The sequence below is a fragment of the Coregonus clupeaformis genome, chromosome 30, assembly GCF_020615455.1.
Source record: "Coregonus clupeaformis isolate EN_2021a chromosome 30, ASM2061545v1, whole genome shotgun sequence".
Taxonomy (NCBI): domain Eukaryota; kingdom Metazoa; phylum Chordata; class Actinopteri; order Salmoniformes; family Salmonidae; genus Coregonus; species Coregonus clupeaformis.
In genome coordinates this window covers 41,070,304-41,095,018 of record NC_059221.1, presented here as the reverse complement: position 1 = coordinate 41,095,018, position 24,715 = coordinate 41,070,304, and the positions used below count along the sequence as shown (strand labels likewise).

The 24,715-nt window shown below is 44.6% G+C and overlaps 3 protein-coding genes across 5 annotated transcripts in view; all 3 read left to right on the top strand.

The window, feature by feature from the left end:
• LOC121546564 (extracellular sulfatase Sulf-2-like) overlaps positions 1 to 3,398 on the top strand; it is a 30,500-nt gene extending 27,102 nt beyond the window's left edge. Inside the window, exons 11-15 of the mRNA XM_041857817.2 lie at positions 57 to 199; positions 1,168 to 1,291; positions 1,731 to 1,764; positions 2,617 to 2,670; positions 3,310 to 3,398. Of these exons, the coding sequence (XP_041713751.1) occupies positions 57 to 199; positions 1,168 to 1,291; positions 1,731 to 1,764; positions 2,617 to 2,670; positions 3,310 to 3,340 (386 nt within the window). The 3' untranslated portion in view covers positions 3,341 to 3,398. The remainder of the gene's footprint in view (positions 1 to 56; positions 200 to 1,167; positions 1,292 to 1,730; positions 1,765 to 2,616; positions 2,671 to 3,309) is intronic.
• An 8,309-nt stretch (positions 3,399 to 11,707) lies between these two features.
• Positions 11,708 to 15,221, top strand: LOC121546788 (dolichol-phosphate mannosyltransferase subunit 1). Its single transcript, XM_041858028.2, has 9 exons — positions 11,708 to 11,870; positions 12,793 to 12,892; positions 13,000 to 13,033; positions 13,148 to 13,224; positions 13,501 to 13,526; positions 13,659 to 13,754; positions 13,908 to 13,976; positions 14,327 to 14,441; positions 14,558 to 15,221. The coding sequence occupies exons 1-9, from the start codon at positions 11,740 to 11,742 to the stop codon at positions 14,660 to 14,662; spliced, it is 753 nt and encodes a 250-aa protein (XP_041713962.1). The 5' UTR covers positions 11,708 to 11,739; the 3' UTR covers positions 14,663 to 15,221.
• A 757-nt stretch (positions 15,222 to 15,978) lies between these two features.
• LOC121546025 (activity-dependent neuroprotector homeobox protein-like) lies at positions 15,979 to 24,157 on the top strand. 3 transcript variants are annotated; one of them, XM_041857004.2, is made up of 4 exons: positions 15,979 to 16,066; positions 19,381 to 19,497; positions 19,819 to 19,917; positions 20,189 to 24,157. In XM_041857004.2, the coding sequence occupies exons 2-4, from the start codon at positions 19,390 to 19,392 to the stop codon at positions 23,120 to 23,122; spliced, it is 3,141 nt and encodes a 1,046-aa protein (XP_041712938.2). In that variant the 5' UTR covers positions 15,979 to 16,066; positions 19,381 to 19,389; the 3' UTR covers positions 23,123 to 24,157. The 3 variants fall into 3 exon arrangements, with proteins under 3 accessions (XP_041712938.2, XP_041712935.2, XP_041712939.2); XM_041857001.2 differs by lacking the exon at positions 15,979 to 16,066 and adding an exon at positions 16,150 to 16,615; XM_041857005.2 differs by lacking the exon at positions 15,979 to 16,066 and adding an exon at positions 16,796 to 17,103.
• The last annotated feature ends 558 nt before the right edge of the window (positions 24,158 to 24,715 follow it).

Below are 24,715 nucleotides of genomic sequence, written 5' to 3'. Positions count from 1 at the left end.
ACGCATACACAAACATACACACACACACTAGCACTGATTATTCTCTCTGTCTGCAGTGGGTCCGTTCTGTGCCTGCACCAGTGCCAACAACAACACCTACTGGTGTGTGAGGACCATCAACGAAACTCACAACTTCCTGTTCTGTGAGTTTGCGACTGGCTTCCTGGAGTACTTTGACCTCAACACAGATCCCTACCAGGTCAGTGCTCCTCCTCACCGCTATCACTCACTCCTCTGTAAAGATGGTTTCTAACAGAGCCATATATTTAGAATATTGTTCTAATTCTAGACATCCAGTTACATAGCATTATTTATAATTTATATTCCCCATGGAATGTCAATGGGGCGATAACATATAATGTTGTAATGTCATGTAAATGCATCATAATGCAGAAACCTCAACATCCCAACTCTCTAAACACATTGCTCTGGTTTCTAACATTATCTAGCCTTTAGCCCTGTTTTCAAGATGGCACACTGAAAATGATCTATTGTATAACATTTTATATTTACGTCATTTAGCAGACGCTCTTATCCAGAGTGACTTACAGTTAGTGAGTGCATACATTTTTTATTTTTTTCATACTGGCCCCCCATGGGAATCGAACCCACAACTCTGGCGTTGCAATCGCCATGCTCTACCAACTGAGCTACACAGGGCCCATAACAGCTGGAGATGCTCTTATGAATTCATGTTAAAACAATTATGAAGACCAGCACTATTCCCTTCTATCAGCCACCCAGTCTGTCTCTCTCTCTCTCTCTCTCTCTCTGTCTCTGTCTCTCTCTGTCTCTCTCTCTCTCTCTCTCTCTCTCTCTCTCTCTCTCTCTCTCTCTCTCTCTTTCTCTCTCTCTCTCTTTCTCTCTCTCTCTCTTTCTCTCTCTCTCTCTCTGTCTCTCTCTCTCTCTCTCTCTCTCTCTCTCTCTCTCTCTCTCTCTTTCTCTCTCTCTCTGTCTCTCTCTCTCTCTGTCTCTCTCTCTCTCTCTCTCTCTATCTCTCTCTCTCTCTCTCTCTCTCTCTCTCTCTCTCTCTCTCTCTCTCTCTCTCTCTCTCTCTCTCTCTCTCTCTCTCTCTCTCTCTCTCTCTCTGTCTCTGTCTCTGTCTCTGTCTCTGTCTCTGTCTCTGTCTCTGTCTCTGTCTCTCTCTCTCTCTCTGTCTCCCTGTAGCTGATGAATGCTGTGAACACGCTGGACCGAACCGTCCTAAACCAGCTCCATGTTCAACTCATGGAGCTCCGCAGCTGCAAGGGCCACAAGCAGTGCAACCCCCGCACCCGCACCCTGGAGCTGGGTGAGTTCATCTCACACACATACAAACACACACACACACAATGTCAGGTTGATGTGGGTTGTGACTACAGAAGAATGATCTCTGTTTGGTATCCTCATCACCATCATCCTCTCCACCAAATCCAAGTCCTGCCTTGCTTTGTGTTGCTGTTTTCACCATCATGTACCAATTTTATTACTGCATCTTAAACGATTACAACCCCTCGCTCTGGAATGAGTTTTGTTCCTTTTAATTAAGGTCAATTCAGTTGAAACTCGTTTTCTTTACATTATTTGAATTTCAGACACCATTTTGCATTTTAAACAACTGCTTCTTTCTAACCCGTTTAAAAGCCTCTCTCAACACAGTTAGACCTACATGGCTTAACTAGGTCTCTGTGCCTTAACTGATAGGAATCTGTTCCTATATTCTCTAACCACTGCTATTGTCTCTTCTTCAGGAGGTAAAGAGCGAAGCAGCTTTGATGAATACAGGTATCTTTACTCATTGACATAAACACCACTCAGCACTTAACTATTTATTAGGTATTAGTACTATATCAGATTAATATAAACATTCCTAAAAGATAGTTTACTATCTACATGGTCTAAAATACGTTGACAGAATACACAACACTTAGCGAATACATAGAGTTTGTGTATATGGGCGATGTGTGGGGCGATGTGTGGACGTCATTGGAGGTTGGTGGCTCCTTAATTGGGGAGAATGTGCTCGTGGTAATGGCTGGAGCGGCATAGGTGGAATGTTATATTATACATAAAACACATGGTTTTCTATGTGTTTGATGCCATTCCATTTGCTCCGTTCCGACCATTATTATGAGCTTTTCTCTCCTCAAGCAGCCTCCTGTGGTGGACGTGAGATTGACAGTGTTTTGGTTTTGTGCTCTTTCTTTTCTCTCCTCTTTTCCTCTCTTTCTCTTCCTCTCTTTCTCTCCTATCTTCATCTCTTTCTCTCTCTCTCTTTCTCTCATCTCTTTCTCTCCTCTCTTTCTCTCCTCTCTTCCTCTCTTTCTCTCCTCTCTTCCTCTCTTTCTCTCCTCTCTTTCTCTCCTCTCTTCCTCTCTTTCGCTCATCTCTTCCTCTCCTCTCTTTCTCACCTCTCTTCCTCTCTTTCTCTTCTCTCTTGCTTTCCTTTGCATCTTTGCATGACTTCTGGTTTGGGGGATTTTGCACTGAGCACTTTTCTATCCCTGGGGAGTACTCACTGTATGCTTGACTGTCTCTACATTCCTTCTAACTGAGGTTGGGAGAGGGTTGAGGGCTTATTTTCCTTTGCTTGAACGGGCTGGATAACAGTCTATCTTATTGTTGCTTGTGCATCAGGCAGTTTCAACGCAGAAAGTGGCCAAAAGTGAAGAGGCCCACCTCCAAATCACTGTGAGTTTGGACATCCATCTGGAACCTCACGATGCCACTAAACAGTCACCTCTAACTTGGCTTTTCTTCGTCTCATTCTTCCTCTCTTTCTTTTCGTTAGTTCTTTCAACTCTGGGTTTTTCCAGGCTTGCATGCTGCTCTCTGCTAGTTCTAGTTATTAACCATGTCTGTCTCACTCTCCTGTCTCTCTGAATGGATGTAATTCTAACCTGCACGGTTTAGGCAGCTCACATCTCATACTGTCCTGCTGATTGTCACCTGTAGAGGGCGCCATCCACCTCCACCGCCCAGCGCATCTGCCTTAATCATTTTATTACCTCTATTGGTTGACTTTCTCTTTTCATAAGAGGGCAGTGCCTCACAATGTCTCTCTCTCTTTCTGACACGCTGCTGTCCATGTGTCTTATGTGTTTGGTGATGTAGCTGCCTCACATACTAGAGCCTGGTGTGAACGTCAAAGAGTGAACCCATTCAAGCATTCATATAGAAATGAATACAACTCTGTCCTGGGACCAGTTTACTGGGAGCAGTGTTCACGTGGTGCTGATGGGAAGAGGAGAGTACAGAGTACAGACACAACGGTAGACAGAGGTTTACTGTGGATGACACTGTTTTGTCTGTGTGGTTTTGTTTCATCAGAGGACAGATTTGGGAAGGCTGGGAGGGATAGGGTCCAGCAGGAGAGAGTGGCCCCTTCAGAAGCGCCCACTGCGGGGGGAACGGGAATGGACTGGTCAGAACTTGAACCCTTGTACAGACTTGACAAGCACGCCTATGATCTCAAACTCAACTTCAATGTCAGCCTGGAGGACTGGGACAACTTTGACGGGACTGTGGACAGGATGTTCGCATTGCTAGGCAACTTCAACCACCAGCCGAACGGGCACCGCAGCAACTTGATTCCTGGGGAGGGGAGAGGAGGAAGAGACCAAGCCCTGGTGTCCTCAACGGACCAATCAGCCTCAGCCATCTACCTGACCACCCTGGCCACTCCTGCTCTCCTGCTGAGAGAGGCTGGGGCCGAGGTCCTGAGGGAGGCGCTGGGGCTGAATGGAGGGGCGCACCGCTCTCCCTCTTCCTCCTCCTCTTCCTGTCCTCCAGTCCCAGCTGAGGAGGGCCGCTCAGACTGGGACCGCTCCCCACCTCTCCTCAACCAGTTAGGGGATGAGGGCCGGCCCAGTCAGCATGAGGAGGGCAGGGAGAGGGGTGATGAAGAGGAGGAGGAGTTGTTGAGGAGACGGTCGGCCCAGTGGAGGCTGAACCATGTTCACTGTGAGTGCAGTGACTTTGTTCAGGAAACTGAGAACGGGTTGCCCGAATGACTGCATGTAAGACCCCTCTCTCACTCTGTCTCCCCTCCTCACCTGAGATTTTAGGGAGACTGAATCAGCACAATGCCACCTCTGGCCTGTCCCCCCTTGACCTCTCACCCTCCTCCTCCTCAGGCCACAGCAGTACCTCCAGGCTGATATGGGGACGAGCCTGTCCCTTTAATCCAGACTGCAGCTCTCCAGTGCCCCAACCATATCCCAGACAGACTGCCCCCTGCTGGCCCCTTCCTGTAATACACCACAACACAACGGGTTTAACCAGGAGATTCTTTATGCGCGAACGCAGCAGCACATGATTTTTTGCCTAATGCAGGACGTTACCTTGCTTTGTTTTTAGTTTGTGGGGCAGGGAGCTTTGTGAATGTGAGAGGAAAAGAAACTTGATCGATTTTTGATATTCATTGGATTCTTTAAAAAAAAGATGTGTACTTGACCTTTTAGTTTTTACTAATGGCTGTATTAATTGGTGCCAGTTCCATCCCCTTGTGCAGATTCCGTGTATGTGGCACATTGATTAATGCTGTTTTTTATCAATGTGTTACTAATCAATTTTTGTAAACCCTTAATTCTATAAAATGCAGATGATGAATAATGAGATGCAGCGATGCACACACACACACACACACACACACACACACGCACACGCACACTCACACACTTTGAGTTACAGTGCTGTGGAACCTGCTCTTGAGTATGGCATCAGACTGACACGAGGATGCTGTGGTTAGGGTTAGAGTGCAGGTAGGAACTGGGAGTATGCCATCTAAGTGCCATTTATTTTCAGTGTTGCTGCTAATTTAAGTTTTACTATGTTTCTAATGAAAAACAAGAGACTTGATATTTATGCGTATCAAAACATAATTTGGAACGCATTCCCTTTTGTTGTGTTCTTTTTTAAATTTCAAAATGAGTGAGGTCTCGATGTTGGAACAGAATAAGAGTTTTTCCTATTCGTACAGCTTGGAATCTGGTATGAACCGTTATATTTTTATAAAACTTTTTTTTTGGTCATTTAGCAGATGCTCTTATCCAGAGCAATTTACATGAGCAATTAAGGTTAAGTGTCTTGCTTAAGGGCACATCAACAGATTTTTCACCTAGTTGGCTCGGGGATTAGAACCAGCGACCTTTCGGTTACTGGCACAACGCTCTTACACACTAAGCTACCTGCCGCCGTCTGTTATGAAACAGTCCAATCAGAGAACATGCATTTGAAGGCACTTATCTAATGTGAACCCATTGAGATGTATAAAGATCCCAACATTGTAGCTGTCCCGTTATGGCGTCTGTGACAGCATGGGCAGCGCCATTGAAGCTATCTACATTTTGAAGTAGTCCATTTTCTTCTTCTTTTGATGTTTGAAAAAAGTGTAAAGCTAATATTGGTGTCTTACCGCCTCCACCTGCAGCGCTGGAGTCTTGAACCAAATATTGTAATTCAGTTATTGTGGACACTAGATGGCAGTCACATAATTTAAAGCCATTTACAAACTAGGCAAACCAGTGTGAAGAAGAAGACAATGCTCTGCTCATTGGCTGATCGCTCCCAACCCCATTGGAATCCGTACCCTGTTGATTACTTTAAAATGTCTGGAAGCCCTCAATGCCAATGTCCATTCAAAAACGGGTTATTTTCATGTAATTTACATTTACATTTTACGTCATTTAGCAGACGCTCTTATCCAGAGCGACTTACAAATTGGTGCATTCACCCTATAGCCAGTGGGATAACCACTTTACAATGTTTTTTTTTTTTTGTAATGATCGCTATACATCAGGGGTGTCAAACTCATTTTAGCTCAGGGGCCACATGGAGGAAAATCTATTCCCAAGTGGGCCGGACCGGAAAAATCATGGTATATATAACTTAAAAACAACAACTTCAGATTGTTTTCTTTGTTTTATAATACGATCAACATACAACATAAAGCTGGAGCCTGAGGACAGTGTGTCCAAAATAGTACAAGCACAACATAACTATTAATCATAAAACACGTCAAGTTTATTTGAAAATTCTAAAGAAAAAGAACACACAAACACACAATGCCTCAGTGATTAACAGAACTGTTTCACAGATCACAGAACTATATCAGGGTGTCATTTCTCAGGCAGAAATGTAGATAAAAATAATGAAATCCTGTTCCCCAAACAAGTGCAAGAACCACAGAGTCAAGAATAGGTTAAATATACAAATAAAATAAAATCAATTAAAAACAATAGCACATCAACATAAAAACATATAAACATAAAGCTGGAGCCTGAGGACAGTGTCCAAAAGCACAACATCACTATTAATCATAAAACACCTCAAGTTATTTGAAAGTTCTGAGGACAAAGAACACACAAACACACAATGCCTCAGTGATTCACAGAAGTATATCACAGATCACAGAACTATATCAGGGTGTCATTTCTCAGGCAGAAATGTAGATAAAAATAATGAAATCCTGTTCCCCAAACAAGTGCAAGAACCACAGAGTCAAGAATAGGTTAAATATACAAATAAAATAAAATCAATTAAAAACAATAGCACATCAACATAAAAACATATAAACATAAATCTGAAAGCGTTGCTCAAACTCCCGTAACAGTCCCGTTATTTTATCTTTGAACCGCTTCATGTCTGCCACATGTTGGGTCGCGCACACATTTTTCAGACAGGGGAAGTGAGCTGCATCACCACCGGCGAGTTGCGTCTCCCACAATGACAGCTTCAACTTGAAAGAACGTATGCTGTCATAATACTGTGTGACAACTTTGTTGCGCCCTTGCAGCTGTTTGTTCAAGTTATTCGGGTGCTCTGTAACATCCACCATAAATGAAAGGTCCTGCATCCATTCTGCGGAATGAAATTCTAACACTGGTTTGCCCTTTTCTTCCATGAACTGTTCAATTTCTTCTCGTAAATCAAAGAAACGCCTCAGCACAGCACCTCGGCTTAACCATCTTACCTCAGTGTGGTATGGCAGGCCATAGATGTGGTCTTTCTCTCTGAGAAGGCTGTCAAACTGACGGTGATTCAGGCTTCTGGATCGGATGAAATTAACAGTTTGGATGACCACCTTCATGACGTTATCCATCTTTAATGACTTGCAACACAAAGCCTCCTGGTGCAAAATACAGTGAAAAGTCAAAAAATCACGTCCTCCATTTGCAGATTGCACTTTCTCTCTGAACTTTGTCACAACGCCTGCTTTTTTCCCGATCATTGAGGGCGCACCATCTGTAGCCAGGCTGACAGCGCGGGACCCAGTCCACTCCGACCCTGTCCAGCGCGCCGACGAGTGCGGTAAAAATATCAGCTGCTGTCGTTGTATCTGTCATCGGCACCAACTCCACGAACTCCTCGGTGACGGTCAATGTGTCATCAACTCCGCGGATGAAAAAATGGCCAGTTGTGCAACATCTGTAATGTCCGTGCTTTCATCAATTGCAACCGAAAACGCAATAAATGACTTTACTTTTTGCTTCAACTGGCTGTCCAAATCCACTGAAAGATCGGAAATCCTGTCTGCAACTGTGTTTCTTGTCAGGCTGATATTTGCAAAAGCCTGCCGCTTTTCAGGGCACACAATCTCCGCTGCCTTCATCATGCATGTTTTTACAAATTCACCCTCACTAAATGGTTTTGAAGCCACTGCGATTTCATTAGCAATGAGGTAGCTAGCTTTCACTGCAGCGTCACTGATGTCTCGGCTGTGAGTAAACACAGACTGCTGTTTCTTCAGACCCGCCAACAGTTCATTCACCTTCTCTCATCTCCGCTGTCCTTGAAAGTTGTCATATTTGTCGGCATGAAGACTCACATAGTGGCGACGAAGGTTATATTCTTTCAGCACTGCAACATGCTCTGAACACACCAAACATACAGCTTTCCCATTCAATTCCGTGATTAAATAGGATGACCATTTTTCTTGGAACACTCTGCACTCTGCGTCCACTTTTCTCTTTTTTGACAGAGACATATTGGGGCAATGAGGGTGCCAAAGCACATAATGTTAAAAGTAGAAGCCGTAATAAATATCGCGGGCAAAACAAAGTAGCTCATTGGCTGCACGTGCTTGACCTACTTGCTCTGCCACGGTATAAACAGTTTGCTTGCTTAACACAATTGCTATTGCGCCATCCAGTGGACGCAATTGGAACAGCAGTTTATTTTATAGAAAAATTGCAGCGCATTTTTATACTTTACAAAATAATAAAAACATTTTTTAATTTTTAATTTTTATTTTTTTTAAATCATCTCGCGGGGCGGATTAAACCCGTTTGCGGGCCTGATCCGGCCCGCGGGCCGTACGTTTGACACCCCTGCTCTAGGAGCTCAGATGCAATACTTTAATATCCTAATAACCAACGTTTCGACAGACAAGCTGTCTTCATCAGGGTATAATGACAAACACTGCGGGTCACTAGTTTATATAGTGTCAAAGGACACACGCAGGTGTCTGTAATCATGGCCGGGTGTGGCCTAATAGCGTTGGCCAATTCACAGATAAAAAAAGAACATACAAAAAATATGGATAGCATATGATCATAGATACTTGGCTACACCTTCACACTTAAAATATTGGTATATCTGTTCATTACCATCCATGTTTTTTTTACTCATGCACTGTTTGTGAATGCATTTGACCATGAGACTGGCTTTTACAGAAATATTCTAAATCAGGGGTGTCAAACTCATTTTAGCTCAGGGGCCACATGGAGGAAAATCTATTCCCAAGTGGGCCGGACCGGTAAAATCATGGTATATATAACTTAAAAACAACAACTTCAGATTGTTTTCTTTGTTTTAATACGATCAACATAAAACATAAAGCTGGAGCCTGAGGACAGTGTGTCCAAAATAGTACAAGCCCAACATCACTATTAATCATAAAACACCTCAAGTTTATTTGAAAATTCTAAAGAAAAAGAACACACAAACACACAATGCCTCAGTGATTCACAGAACTGTTTCACAGATCACAGAACTATATCAGGGTGTCATTTCTCAGGCAGAAATGTAGATACAAATAATGAAATCCTGTTCCCCAAACAAGTGCAAGAACCACAGAGTCAAGAATAGGTTAAATATACAAATAAAATAAAAACAATTAAAAAGAATAGCACATCAAGATAAAAACATAAAACATAAAGCTGGAGCCTGAGGACAGTGTGTCCAAAAGCACAACATCACTATTAATCATAAAACACATCAAGTTATTTGAAAATTCTGAGGACAAAGAACACACAAACACACAATGCCTCAGTGATTCACAGAAGTATATCACAGATCACAGAACTATATCAGGGTGTCTCATGCAGCACTTTAAGTGGGGTTGCATAGTTTATTTGACTACTGATACCTGGCATCTTTTAGCTTTCACCAGCGCATCAATATCAGGCGTCACATCCTGAGTGGCAGCCAACTTCAGGATGTGATTCAAGTGCTTGTGCGCAGCTTTGTTTTATTTATGCTCATTACAGAGAACTTGCTCACAAAGATATGTGGTTCCAAACATGCACAACAGTTTTGCAGCAAGGGCTGTCAAGTTGGGGTAACCTGGCAAGAGATTCTGATAAAATGTGTCCAAGCCAGCTGCGGCAAATTTGCCCTTCAAATCCGAGTCACACTGCAAGTCTATTATTTCAAGTTGGATGCTGACGGGCATATCAGAGGGATTCACGGTGAATGGCGAGCAAAAAATGTTGAAGTCTTTCTCCAGTTCACCAAAAATCTGAAAGCGTTGCTCAAACTCCCGTAACAGTCCCGTTATTTTATCTTTGAACCGCTTCATGTCTGCCACATGTTGGGTCGCGCACACATTTTTCAGACAGGGGAAGTGAGCTGCATCACCACCGGCGAGTTGCGTCTCCCACAATGACAGCTTCAACTTGAAAGAACGTATGCTGTCATAATACTGTGTGACAACTTTGTTGCGCCCTTGCAGCTGTTTGTTCAAGTTATTCAGGTGCTCTGTAACATCCACCATAAATGAAAGGTCCTGCATCCATTCTGCGGAATGAAATTCTAACACTGGTTTGCCCTTTTCTTCCATGAACTGTTCAATTTCTTCTAGTAAATCAAAGAAACGCCTCAGCACAGCACCTCGGCTTAACCATCTTACCTCAGTGTGGCATGGCAGGCCATAGATGTGGTCTTTCTCTCTGAGAAGGCTGTCAAACTGACGGTGATTCAGGCTTCTGGATCGGATGAAATTAACAGTTTGGATGACCACCTTCATGACATTATCCATCTTTATGACTTGCAACACAAAGCCTCCTGGTGCAAAATACAGTGAAAAGTCCAAAAATCACATCCTCCATTTGCAGATTGCACTTTCTCTCTGAACTTTGTCACAACGCCTGCTTTTTTCCCGATCATTGAGGGCGCACCATCTGTAGCCAGGCTGACAGCGCGGGACCAGTCCACTCCGACCCTGTCCAGCGCGCCGACAAGTGCGGTGAAAATATCAGCTGCTGTCGTTGTATCTGTCATCGACACCAACTCCACGAACTCCTCGGTGACGGTCAATGTGTCATCAACTCCGCGGATGAAAATGGCCAGTTGTGCAACATCTGTAATGCTTTCATCAATTGCAACCGAAAACACAATAAATGACTTTACTTTTTGCTTCAACTGGCTGTCCAAATCCACTGAAAGATCGGAAATCCTGTCTGCAACTGTGTTTCCTGTCAGGCTGATATTTGCAAAAGCCTGGCGCTTTTCAGGGCACACAATCTCCGCTGCCTTCATCATGCATGTTTTTACAAATTCACCCTCACTAAATGGTTTTGAAGCCACTGCGATTTCATTAGCAATGAGGTAGCTAGCTTTCACTGCAGCGTCACTGATGTCTTGGCTGTGAGTAAACATAGACTGCTGTTTCTTCAGACCTGCCAACAGTTCATTCACCTTCTCTCTTCTCCGCTGTCCTTGAAAGTCATATTTGTCGGCATGAAGACTCACATAGTGGCGACGAAGGTTATATTCTTTCAGCACTGCAACATGCTGTGAACACACCAAACATACAGCTTTCCCATTCAATTCCGTGAATAAATAGGAGGATTACCATTTTTCTTGGAACACTTTGCACTCTGTGTCCACTTTTCTCTTTTTTGACAGAGACATATTGGGGCAGTGAGGGTGCCAAAGCACATAATGTTAAAAGTAGAAGCCGTAATAAATATCACGGGCAAAACAAAGTAGCTCATCCGGACTGCGGTATAAACACTTTGCTTGCTTAACACAATTGCTATTGCGCCATCCAGTGGACACAATTGGAACAGCAGTTTATTTTATTGAATAATTGCAGCTCATTTTTATACTTTACAAAATCATCTCGGGGGCCGGATTAAACCCGTTTGCGGGCCTGATTCGGCCCGCGGGCCGGACATTTGACACCCCTGGTCTAAATGTTTCTACAGCAGGATGGCAATGGAGAGTGTCTATAAAAGTGCACTGGTTCAAACTTTCTTCATCCCCAAACAGTGGGCAAGTTTTTACTTCAATGAGATAATGATTATATTATGTAGCTATTGCAAGACAATACTATTAAATAGGCTACTGTTACTGGGGAATAACATTGGCAGTTGAATAGGATCAGTATTATCCAATATCTCCAATCAACAGACGTATTATTTGTTGCAATACCTCCACCTAGTGGTAGCTATATTCCTAGGAACCATTATTTTAAGAATTTGTTGCATGGGTGGATATTTTTGAGAGCACCCGCATCCGGCTCAACATTCCAACATGGCAAGCCGAAAAGGTTCGCAGCAAAGCCGGGTAAATGGTGATAAATATTCCGTGTTGTTGCCAACTTACAATGAACGTGAAAACCTACCTCTTATTGTGTGGCTACTGGTGAAGTACTTCGGTGAAAGGTTAGTAGTCGTTTCAAGTCATTAGTTACAGAATCTCTAGCCCAGAGTGAATGACAAGATCTGTAGCCCACAATCGGTGATGAGCTGTCACTAAAAATCTGATTTGCCAGGGGACAGCTAATGGCTTACTTTAACAATCTGTTGTTGAGATTTCCAGCCGCTCATTTGTAATATCATTTTATGAAATACCCCCTGTTTTTTTTCTTCAGAATATGACTTATAAATACCTTAATGAGCTTATTACAAATGCCTTACCTCTTCATAACAACAAAAGGAAGTTGTGGGTGGGCCAGTCAATTATTTAAACAAGCAACACTGTACTCCATAGACATCAAAGACTGCAATGACATTTTACATGTTGTGCCTTTAAAAGAGTAAATCTTGTAAGCGAACTAATGCAGTGGTCTAAGGCACTGCATCTTAGTGCTTGAGGCGTCACTACAGACTCCCTGGTTCGATTCCAGGCTGTATCACAACCGGCCATAGGGTGGCGCACACGTCGTCCGGGTTTGGCCGGTGTAGGCCGTCATTGTAAATAAGAATTTGTTCTTAACTGACTTGCCTAATTAAATAAAGGTAAAATAAAAATAAACTCCATTTGAACAGATCTTGCACATTTGTATTTTTAGTGATCCAATTGACATTTTAGTAATTTAGCAGACGCTCTTATCCAGAGCGACTTACAGTTAGTGAGTGCATCAATTTTTCATACTGGCCCCCCCGTGGGAAACGAACCCACAACCCTTGCGTTGCAAGCGCCATGCTCTACCAACTGAGCTACAGGAGGGCCAATGAATACATTTTGACTGAAGCTATAACTGGAACAATGATAGTTAATTGTAAAGTCCCTGTTTTAATCAGTTGTCAGATTAGCATATTATTTGTTGTGTGCTGAGTTGAAACATCTGTTTGTTATTTGCAGTGGATATAACTATGAGATTATTGTAATTGATGATGGAAGTCCAGATGGGACACTTGAGGTGGCAGAACAACTGCAGAAGATATACGGAGAGGACAAGATAGTAAGTGATTGGAATAGATATTAGTAGTTGTAATTTGACATTCACATACCTGCTGACATAACACAACACTCATTCTTTCTCTGCTCTGTGTTGGGTTTTTTCTCCAGCTCCTTCGACCAAGAGCAAAGAAACTAGGGTTAGGCAAGTGTCACATACTCATTAATTAAAGTGAACACAGTGTTGCATCTGTATTTAGAAGAATATCTCAGACACTCTACACACACGTCTGATAATGTCATTTGATTCTTCATACAGGTACTGCCTACATCCATGGCATTAGACATGCTACAGGGAACTATGTCTTCATAATGGACGCAGACCTCTCCCATCATGTGAGTGGATCTTCTATATATCTGGAGGGGACAATACAATAGCAGATGAACAGGGTGGGATAGTGGCTACGGACCCTGTACATTCAATATTCACAATGTTTTAGTCCAATACTATTTTTAGTTCCTTTTATTATTCAGGAGGTTACTTGTGGTGTTATAAAACTTGCTTGGTTAAATAGGCCTATTTGTATATGAATGCTTCATAGACAGAATTGTCTTTTTAAATCCTTTGAATGCATGCATGCTAAAATACATCCATTTTGCCTTTGTTTACAGCCTAAATTTATTCCAGAATTCATAGAGTAAGTCATCTATTTTAATTTGTACAAAAATGTGAATATTTTTCTGAAATCCACACGTTCAATAGCCCACTGCATCTCTACCATATGATCGTCTGTTGCCAAGTAGCTGATGTGAATGTGTTTGTCTCCAAGGAAACAGAGAGAAGGCGGGTATGATCTGGTGTCAGGCACCCGATACAGAGGAGACGGGGGCGTATACGGCTGGGACCTGCGCAGGAAACTCATCAGGTGACTGCAGTGGCACGCTCTCACTTCTGCTACATTAAAATTGTTGGCTGTCAGTTATCCTGCTTGTGCTAGCACACAAAGCAAGCACCAAACTTTAATTAAATATTCAAGTTTCCTCATCTCGTTTTGTCCTTCCCTCTCTCTCTCTTACAGTCGGGGAGCTAACTATGTCACACAGGTGCTGCTGAGACCTGGGGCATCAGACCTGACTGGCAGCTTCAGGTAAGTGGCAAAATGTAAATAAGTGTGAAGAACAGCAGGTACAGTTATCACACTTACATACTGGCACATCAGCTTCTATCAGTGAGCTATTAGTCACTGTCAGATGAAAACCTTGTAACTCCATTTATGTCAATAAAACATTTTTGAAAGCAGTCCTCTGAACAGGACCAATAAAATTTATTCAAAATAGCTTCTGAAGTTTCGTAATTATATGCTTGTTAATGGGAAAATATGGCAGTTTTTTCAATTTCCTGAAAAGTTTCTGTTTTGGAGATGAGATGTTTTCATTCGACAGCAACGTAGTGAGTGTTATCTCACGTTGTGTTTGTTCTAATGCATGGTGACATCAGGCTCTACAAGAAGGAAGTACTGGAGAGTCTGGTGGAGCGGTGTGTGTCCAAAGGCTACGTCTTTCAGATGGAGATGATTGTCCGTGCTAGACAGCTGAACTACACCATTGGAGAGGTGGGGACTTTCAACCCTTTGTGTGTTTTGTGTTGTTGTACCATTTTGAACGCTCTGTTTGTCATGTCAATAGGTTGTATGTAAGTTAAACTATACTTTTTCTGTCTTCCAAACAGGTTCCAATTTCGTTCGTGGATCGTGTTTATGGGGAGTCAAAACTGGGAGGAAATGAAATAGTGTCGTTCCTGAAAGGACTGCTTACTCTCTTCGCGACAACATGATTTATGATGCTCTAGGACTCAGCAGCACTGCTTATGTGATGTTTTTTAGTCATTCAGTAAGGGTCTTAGTGCAGTAATTAGCCAAAATAAGAGTCAGGAAAATGGACAGACTACGCTCTTTTTTATGAGTAGTTGATTATTGACAAGAAAAGCACAGATGGTAATAAATTAGAATACTCAATCTTCCCTTCCTCTACTCTAAATGTATCTCCAAACTAGTGGAGACTGCTGAGGGGAGGACGGCTCATAATAATGGCTGGAACGGAGCATATGGAATGGCATCAAACCATGTATTTGATACCATTCCAGTAATTCCTCTCCAGCCATTACCACGAGCCCGTCCTCCCCAATTAAGGTGCCACCAGCCTCCTGTGCTCCAAACAGACAGATTTTGAAACATAAGTCCAGGTATAAACAGTCACAAGTTCCTTCTGATGTGTTCTTATAGATGGATCAACTTATTTTCACATTTTTCAAAGATTTTGTATTCACCCTAAACTGAGAGACCTGTGATTGTTGTAAAAATAAATAGTAATAAATACTTTACATTATTTCCTAATATGTTGAATTGGTCGCTGCATGGCTGTTTCCTTTGTTGGAATCTATGTGAACTGTCAAATGTGCATAGGCAGCAACAAATACAATACACATTGTTAGTGTGCTAATTGACCGCATTGTTTAACCTGCGCTGCATCAATAGTTAGTTGTGACACAATTTGGAGCAGACGGTGAGTGTAAAAGTATTTTCTTTCTTTACCCAGTGATCTGAAGTTCTCACAAAATATGTAAAATTCAGATCAAACCCAATCTAGCAGGATGATATTAGTTTGGCATGTACTGCCCAGAACATGGTGCGATGGGGAGAAGTCAAGGATGGCCTTGCTTTCGCTGCCTGGGAAGAAATAATCCTTGAGCATAAAAAAGATGAGACCATGAAGGCGGCCATATCTATCACCCATCAATCTATCACATGATATGGTCCCTCCATCCCACCACCACCCCAATCTCACAGGGGCCCATGCCAAGATGGGCAGAGAACAATTTGCCCTCAGGCTTGGGAAATGCCCCAGACTCTCGGGAAAGTAGTCCCGGTGAGTTTAGTGTAATGGGAACATAGAACAGCGCCACCTACTGTTCTCATAGCACTCTGACGTTGGGCAAGTGCAAAGGCACTGTGAGTACTGAGGCACTGTATACATCCGACCCTCTGCAGTGTACGAAGCCAGATGTAGTCCTATAACGCATGCGTTCATGCCATGCTAAACTAGAGTGCGCCTGCTGTTGGTTGAATCTGGTAAATACAGCTCGAGCTTGTTTACCCCAGTCCCTCAGGCATAGAAACTACTTGCCCCTGACAGACGTGGAAGAACGACCAAGGCCAAAATCAGAGGCCTGTCTTGAACGGTATGAGCATAGATAGCTAATTGATTACCACACACTAATTGAGTTGTATAAGTCTCGACTCATATGGATATAAAGATGAGCTTTTTATGCTAATCAAACATATGTCACTTCCGCCCTTTCATTTGCGCCATTTTGGATAGGGCAGTTTCCAGGCTAGGGTTGTATTGTCTCTATAGGAAGAGATGGGAGCGCGTTATCAGTGAACATTCACAGAGTTAACACATTTTTGGATGAGGGGTTCCTCGTAATATTTACTACAACGCTAGCCACGCTATCTTTTCCTACAATGGGCGTTCTAGATGTTTATCCACCTAACTAAATGAGTTTCAGTGGCACTTCATCCCCGGTAGCCGAGAAGGATAGTCTGTGTCGGATAGTAGTGAGAGGAGTCGAGCTTCCTCTCTCGGTGTGGTGTGACCGCTTGGAGAGAAGACTGCAAGGCGGTTAGCCCCAGCTGCTTATCTGGAGGACTAGGAGGGAAAGTGAGAGTGCCTTGTTTCTCTGAAGTTATATAATTTACTACAACAGGAGCACCGGATTTCAAACCAGGTAAACTCCTCATACTCCGCTTTTCAGACAACCAAGCTAGTTAGGATACACCAGTGATAGCTAACTGGGTTAGCTACGGTAACGTTATGATGATGCGTTGTTCGGTCATAGTTACGGTCGGGGAAAAAATGTATACTCTAGTATGACATGGATTGATCATTGAGGATAACAAATGAAACATCATGTGGAATATTATGATCGCGTATATCATAAGTTGTCGGTAAACATGACACCGATTTTGGCTCGCTAAACTTGGGCACCGAGTGGCGCTCAGAATCAGCACCGACTGAAGAGCTCATGCGGGGCACCTTTCTAATACTCAGTTAGCAGCTGCTAGCTAACGTTAGCGCGCTAGTTCCCCGTGTTTTACGTGCGCTTCCCTTTGTGGTGGCTCACTAGCTACTGCTAGCAAGCTACTATCAGCTATCGATCTTAACGTTAGTGAAAATATTACCAGATCAGATGTTATTTGGCCGTAAAACCGTGAGGTAAGATGCATGTAGTAATCGTGTTAGAAATATTTATATCCTCTTTCATTTGTCAACCAGATATAGACATTAAACAATATCAATCATTGACTTCAATCAAAGCCTTAACCACATTGATAAGTGGGGAGATGGTGATAGCTCGTGAGTAACCTCCCCTACTCGCCTGGCTATTTATTACTAGCCACATTTGACCTATATTAGGTCCCTTCCCTTATCAAATGGAACCGTATTTTTCTTCCAATTTCTAGCCTGGTAACGTTATCCTGACTCATTCAGCAACTTGCCCACAGAGTGAGAGTGAGTGTGTGTATAGATAGGCTAGGTGACAAGGGGTTGTTATCCGCACATCGCAGGTTTGATTTTGAGTGTCGAAATACAATTGATGTCAGATGAAAAAGTAGTCTCGCCTCCTTTATTCACCTCTCACAATTAACACAGTCTATGTGAAACAGTGTTTCCAGCCATTTATGTATGGTGTCGACATTGTCTTGGAGGTTAGTTTTATACCCTCTATTGATTCAACCATCTGTTCTCATGGTCCCAGTGTGAGAGCAATCAGGAGAAAGAATGCGGTGGTGATCCTGATTTGAACCTTTCAGTCATTTAGCTAGGTGTTCTACTTAAATGCCAACTCTGTTCCTTTGGTGTTTAGGGTCATAGATGACCCTTTGCTGACAGGGTATGACTGATACAATCAACTTTTGTTTTGGTAATCAATGTGAGTTTGGAGGATCAGAGGTGACCAGAGGAAATGTCATCATTGATGCTTAGAAGGACAGGCAGAACTCAGTTGTATATTAGAGAGAGGACATGGTTTTCGTTTTTAGGCCTAAGGTTTAAGATTACTACTATCCCCCTCTTCCTCTCCTCCTCTAACTCTTGTCAGCTGTAGAGAGGGGCTATTCTCTGCCAGCTACCCACCCAGCCCCCACTCCCCTGCAGACTCATTGTAAATGTTGTGCTCTGATGCTGACTCAATAGGAGGCGCCATTCTGTGAAAACGGGGCAGGCAGAGCAATGGAGGCCTTACGTAATGGAGGCAGAGCAATGGAGGCCTTACGTAATGGAGGCAGAGCAATGGAGGCCTTACGTAATGGAGGCAGAGCAATGGAGGCCTTACGTAATGGAGGCAGAGCAATGGAGCAGAGCAATGGAGGCCTTACGTAATGGAGGCAGAGCAATGGAGGCTTTACGTAATGGAGGCAGAGCAATGGAGGCCTTACATAATGGAGGCAGAGCAATGGAGGCAGAGCAATGGAGGCCTTATATAATGGAGGCCGAGCAATGGAGGCCTTATATAATGGAGGCAGAGCAATGGAGGCCTTACATAATGGAGGCAGAGCAATGGAGGCCTTACATAATGGAGGCAGAGCAATGGAGGCCTTACATAATGGAGGCAGAGCAATGGAGGCCTTACATAATGGAGGCAGAGCAATGGAGGCCTTACATAATGGAGGCAGAGCAATGGAGGCCTTACATAATGGAGGCAGAGCTGTCCTCTAGCGCCATCTATAAGCCATGGGAGTCAGGCAGCATTCAGCTCAGCGAGGGAGTCAGGCAGCCAGACAGCATTCAGCTCATATAGGTGGATGGATGGATGGATGGGTGGTGACGAGTGTTTGGCCTTATGCTGCTTGTCGCTAAAGCTTCTTGTCCTGACCTTTGAACCTGAGTAGAGAATCAATTCTATAGTGTTTCCATTGTTCAGCATTGACTGGAATATAACAAATCAAACAGCCCAGACGCATAAAGGTGGTAGTAGGGTCATAACGGATAGACTTGACGAGTGATGCAGCAGTGATGCAGCTGAGGAAAACCACTGATGGTTTTATGATGAAAGGTGACTGACAGGAAGCAGGTACTGTTGTGGTGGCGTTTTTCCATAGGAGCACTAGAGTCACTCCAGTGATTATGTTAATGTTAGCTCTAGTGTTATTCTTTTGGAAGTGTGTTTCCATCACCCAGGGTGACACTAAGGTTTTTCTTTTGGGTCTGCTTAACTCTGCTCTCTACAACAATGATCAGTTCATATGTTGACCTGGGGTGTATTCACTAGGAACTAAACGGAAGCAAACAGAATGAAACAGGGCGGGACCTACCTGAATTTGTCCAATAGAAACTCTTGTTTTCATTGCAAAACATTTTCCATTTGGAGTAAACGTTTTCTGTTTCTAAACGTTTTGCAACTGTTTGCTATGGTCTTCGTCTAATGAATACACCCCTGACCTCGCCTGTTGCTCACCCCTGTCCACCTACCTGTGTCCCTCCCTTCTCCAGGTGGGCAGAATGTTCCAGCTCCCGGTCAACAACCTGGGCAGCTTACGGAAAGCCAGGAGAAATGTCAAGCGGGTTCTGGGAGACATTGGCCTGGAGTTTTGTAAAGACCACATTGAGGTGAGCGGCACATCATTTGATCTGTTCTACTATCCATGGGTGAGTGTGCCCTTGACACATTTTATCACACTGTTTTTTTTCCCTCCAAAAATGAAGAGATAATAGCTCATTCATTTAATAGCTAATTCATCAATCAGTCTAGTAACATTTCAACTTAGGAGGCCTCAAATTTCTCATGTCTGTTTGATGTCATAATTAACAAGCCCAGTCATCCACAACCATAACAGGTCGACTCCTCCTAGCAAATCATCTCTATCAGACTTGATGTTTTGCATTGATTCTATATGAATTGTGATTAATCATGTATTTCTCTCCCCTTAGGACTACAAAGACTACGTCCCTGATAATAACGAGTTCTACATCAAGCACACCACCTGGGATGATGTGTGTGTGTGGGATCCTTCACTGACCAAAGCCCAGGTGAGTGGCTCACTACCTGCCTGGAGTGGCTCCCTGGAACACCCTGTATTTTCGAGGGAGGGAGGGAGAGGGAGACCGAGTGAGGGGGGAAGGGAGACAGAGGGAGGGAGGGGGGAAGGGAGACTGAGGGAGGGTGTATTTTAGCTCTTTTGTCTCTTAAAAGCTTTTAACTGGGATATTATCGTATGTTTATCTTCAATAAATGTTTTATTTACATGGAATAAATGTCATCAAATGACTGACCACTGTCTCTATTTCCCCTGTCTCCCAGGACTACAGATCAAAGCCTTTCTGCTGTTCCGGCTGCCCCTTCTCCTCCAAATTCTTCTCAGCGTACAAGAGCCACTTCCGCAATGTCCACAGCGAGGACTTTGAGAGCCGCATCCTGCTTAACTGCCCCTACTGCACCTACAATGGGAACAAGAAGACCCTGGAGACGCACATCAAGCTGTTCCACATGCCCAACAACGTGGTGCGCCAGGGTCCCGGCGGCATGCAGGGGGCAGTGGGGGGGCTGAAGGACGGCATGCAGCTGGGCAAGAGGCCTGGAGAGAGCATCGAGCAGGCCGTATACTACTGCAAGAAATGCACCTACAGGGACCCGCTTTACAACGTGGTGCGCAAGCACATCTACAGAGAACACTTTCAGCATGTGGCCAAGCCCTACCTGGTTAAGCCTGGGGAAAAGACCACGCCCAACGGTGCCGCAGCAGGCACCACCACGGGCACAGGGAACACAGACCGCAGCAGCAATACCAATACCAATGTCAATGCTAACGCCAACAGCAACACCCTCCACTGCAAGCGCTGCCTCTTTTTGCCACGTACCTATGAGGCACTGGTGCAGCATGTTATTGAGGACCACGAGCGCATCGGTTACCAGGTGACCGCCATGATTGGTCACACAAACGTGGTGGTGCCTCGCGCCAAACCTGTCATCATGGTATCCCCGAAGACTGGGGAGAAGACTGTCATCGGGGTAGGACCTAAAGGTCAGCTAGTGACCACCACAGTGGGGGGAGTCCGCTCCGTTTCTAGCCAGAACCTCAGCAGGATCGTCATCCCAAAGTCAGGCCTGAGCTCAACAGGACTCCTGTCTGGGGTTCACCTGAAGCAGGGGGCTTTTGGGTTAAAAAGCGGGACTACTCAGTCCTTCTCTATAGGCGTGCAGCAGGTGAGAATCACTCTGCCTGGCAACGCAAAGGTGTCTGTGCCCCAGCATTCTCAGGCTGCCAAACAGAACCTCCCTGGTGGCTTGCGGAGCCCCATAGTGGTGAGTTCCTCCTCGTCTACGCTCAACTCCCGAGTCCAGGCGGCTGCCGCTACGGTAGCCTCGGTCACGGCCAAGGGGAAGGGGGGTAGCTCTGTCCTGGGCACGTCGTACACACAGAAGTGGAAGATCTGCACCATCTGCAACGAGCTCTTCCCTGAGAATGTGTACAGCTCGCACTTTGAGAAGGAGCACAAGGCGGAGAAGGTCCCTGCCGTGGCCAACTACATCATGAAGATCCACAACTTCACCAGCAAGTGTCTGTACTGCAACCGCTACCTGCCCAGCGACACACTCCTCAACCACATGCTGATCCACGGCCTGTCCTGCCCACACTGCCGCGCCACCTTCAACGACGTGGAGAAGATTGTGGCACACATGCGACAGTCCCACCCGGACGAGGCGGTGGGGCCGCGCACCGATTCCCCTCTGACTTTCGACCTCACCCTGCAGCAGGGCAACCCCAAGAACGTCCAGTTGATTGTCACTACCTACAACATGAGAGACGCACCAGATGAGTCTGTGGCCCTCCATGCCCAGAGTGCCTCATCGTCCACACAGACGGGCAAGAGGACCGTGCCCAGCCAACCCCCAAAGATGCCCTCTGATTCAGAAGAGGGCTCACCTGCCAAGAGTGCACCTCAGGCGGCCGTGCCGTACAAAAAAGACGTGGGCAAGACTCTGTGTCCGCTGTGCTTCTCCATCCTCAAGGGCCCCATCTCTGATGCTTTGGCACACCATCTGAGGGAGAGGCACCAGGTCATCCAAACCGTGCACCCGGTGGAGAAAAAACTAACCTACAAATGTATCCACTGCTTGGGTGTGTACACAAGCAACATGACAGCCTCCACCATCACACTGCACCTGGTGCACTGCCGCGGTGTGGGCAAGACTCAGAACGGGCAGGACAGCAGGCCTGCGCCCTCCCCCAGGGTCTCTCAGGCCCAGGGCACTAGCCTCAAACGGGCCGGCTTCGAAAACTGTGACCCTAACGACCCAAAGCAGCGTAAGCTGGCGCCTGGAGAGCCGGAGGGCCCCGCGGCTTTTGTAGAGAATCCAGACGACCCTGTCAACCTGGTCCTTGACCCCAAAGGTCACGAGGATGAGTCGTACGAGGCGCGGAAAGCCTTCCTATCGCAGTACTTCAACTGCGAGCCCTACCCAACGCGTAGGGAGGTGGAAAAGCTAGCCGCAAGTCTGTGGTTGTGGAAGTCCGATATCTCCAGCCACTTCACCAACCGCAGGAGGAAATGCACGCGGGACTGTGAGACCCAGAAGGCCGAGGTGCTGCTGGGCTTCAACATGCAGGACATCAGCCGGCTCAGCCACGAACTGACCTTTGACCCTGAGTGCTTGTTTGAAGGCAAAGGGGACAGTGGAGAGACAGTGGAGAGGCGGACGTCTAGGACGTGCATCGGGCGGTCTGAGCAGGCCATCCAGCGCATGGAGGAGAGGGCGGTGGCTAACGGTGGTGCCACACTCCAGCAGGCTACGCCAGCAGGGTCTGGCAGTGGGGCCAGGGCCACAACCCAGCCCAACTGTGGGGCCAAGAGCGACCAAATCAAGACAATCGGAAGCACCTTAAAAGAGAGAGGGCCTCAGGATCTCTCAGAACCAATCGCTATTGACTCAGACAGCGATGAGGATGAAATGGATGATGATGGTGATGATGAAACGGGACCAGTAGAAGTGAATTCCATGGGTAATGACAGGCTGGCTGCAGGGAGAGAGGGAGAGGTGGTAGGGACAGGGGCCCACTCCAGCTCAGACCTAGAGGATATGGAGGATGGGTCAGAGGAGGAAGAGGGTCATGTAGAGAATGGATATGGTTCAGTGCTGCTGGAGAGGCAGGCTAAGGGGAAGGAAGCTGTTGCCAAACTGGGACAATCGGGAAGTGGAAAAACTAGGGCCCAACTCGGCAAGCATCAGGTCTAACCAATGGACACAAACAAATGACACGACGCACACAGAGACGTTACATTTGATCCATGCCAACAACTCTGCCTCACCAGAACTTTAGAGCTGGAAATGGTCAATGGTGACATGAAGGAGAAGAGGAGAGTGTTAAGGAGAGTCTCTTTCCTTTTCACTTCCACAAGCCATCCAATGACGTTTAAACATGTCATGTCAAAGACCAATTAAAGCTGCTCTGCAGTGATAAAGTAACTATGAGTGATGTAAGATTTGTGAACAAAGTTGATACTTTACCTCCAGGGGGAAAGAGAACACTGAAATGATTTGCCTTCTGTTTACTTTACTAGAACATTCAGATTAGTACTTATTCTTGTCCATTTGGCCACAAGTTAAACTGTGGCAAAAACATGAGTCATTACGACTTACTAGTTTAAAAGAAACTAGAAAATCCCACGTTTTTCATTGCAGGTATGCAGGAATAGCTAGTGTATATTTGTACAGTCTTTTAGACCTTTTTGGGGAGAAGTTGCTGTAGATGTACTCATCAAATATTTGCTTTTCTTTCTGTGTACAAGCTAGCTGCATATGTTCTACATTGGTTCGCTAGATGATAGATGTTGCTTTGGTGGCTGGTGTTTTCTGTATGTTTTGTTAATTTTTTTGAACAAAACCATAGCATTTTTGCTAAATAATATATCTATATATAAATGCAAATTTAAATGAACATAATTGATTGCTTTTGTTTTTCGCTGTTTGTTTACTATGATTGATTATACTTTTTTATTTGCAGTAATAACTTTGGTTCTGTTGAAAGAGTTCCTCATATCCTTCTCCCACATAGTTAAAGGGCCATTTCGACTGATCTCTGTAGCCCTGTGCTCTGTAGTCTAGACTGTGCTTGATTAGCCTCTTCCACCGAGACGTTTGCTGTTGCCTTTGAAACAGACCGCATTCGCTATTAATGACTTTTCTGTGTGTATGTTTAATTTGTGATCTTCAATTTATTTGTTTTGTTTTTAACTTTAGCATTTATGAACAATAAAGTGCTGCACTGTGCTTCTCCTAGTCTAACCTCTTTTCCTTCCTCTTATGTGACACGCCCCTTTATGGAGACTGGACAAGTAGCACCGCAAGTTAGGTTTTCCAAATGTAACCCATGAGCTAGCTGTACACAGTCACTAGTGGTATAAATCCTATTGTCTCCGGTGTTTTTACAGTGAATCTTTCAGTAAATCACAACCTACTAACATGGTTTTACGTGTGTAAAACACGGGGTTCTAAAGCTTTGTGATTTTGTTATATTTCACCTGAAACAGAATATAGGTGTAGTCCATGTGAACTATGCTAGTCTGTGAGAGGCATCTGGACTTAGTGGACCCACTGGTGAGATGCTGGTGGTTAGATGGTTGACAAGAAATCAACAGTTGGACTCAGAGGAGAATGATTGTATTAACCCTTTGCTGAGGCTCATTATCTGCTGTTGTGTGTATCAATCTGGTGCCAAACCAAAAAAAATATGACTGAGTCCCATATTGACTCTGTGTTTGATTGTGTTATAGTGATAATTTTATATATGAGTAATTCCTTATGCTACAAATGTTTGTTTTGTGCTTA

Coding starts and splice junctions, on each gene's coding strand:
- LOC121546788 (XM_041858028.2), top strand. CDS start 11,740: ATGGCAAGCCGAAAAGGTTCGCAGCAAAGCCGGGTAAATGGTGATAAA. Junction 13,034..13,147: donor AGCAAAGAAACTAGGGTTAG/GCAAGTGTCACA, acceptor TTCTTCATACAG/GTACTGCCTACATCCATGGC. Junction 13,755..13,907: donor CTGCGCAGGAAACTCATCAG/GTGACTGCAGTG, acceptor TCTCTCTTACAG/TCGGGGAGCTAACTATGTCA.
- LOC121546025 (XM_041857004.2), top strand. CDS start 19,390: ATGTTCCAGCTCCCGGTCAACAACCTGGGCAGCTTACGGAAAGCCAGG. Junction 19,498..19,818: donor TTTGTAAAGACCACATTGAG/GTGAGCGGCACA, acceptor CTCTCCCCTTAG/GACTACAAAGACTACGTCCC. Junction 19,918..20,188: donor CTTCACTGACCAAAGCCCAG/GTGAGTGGCTCA, acceptor CCTGTCTCCCAG/GACTACAGATCAAAGCCTTT.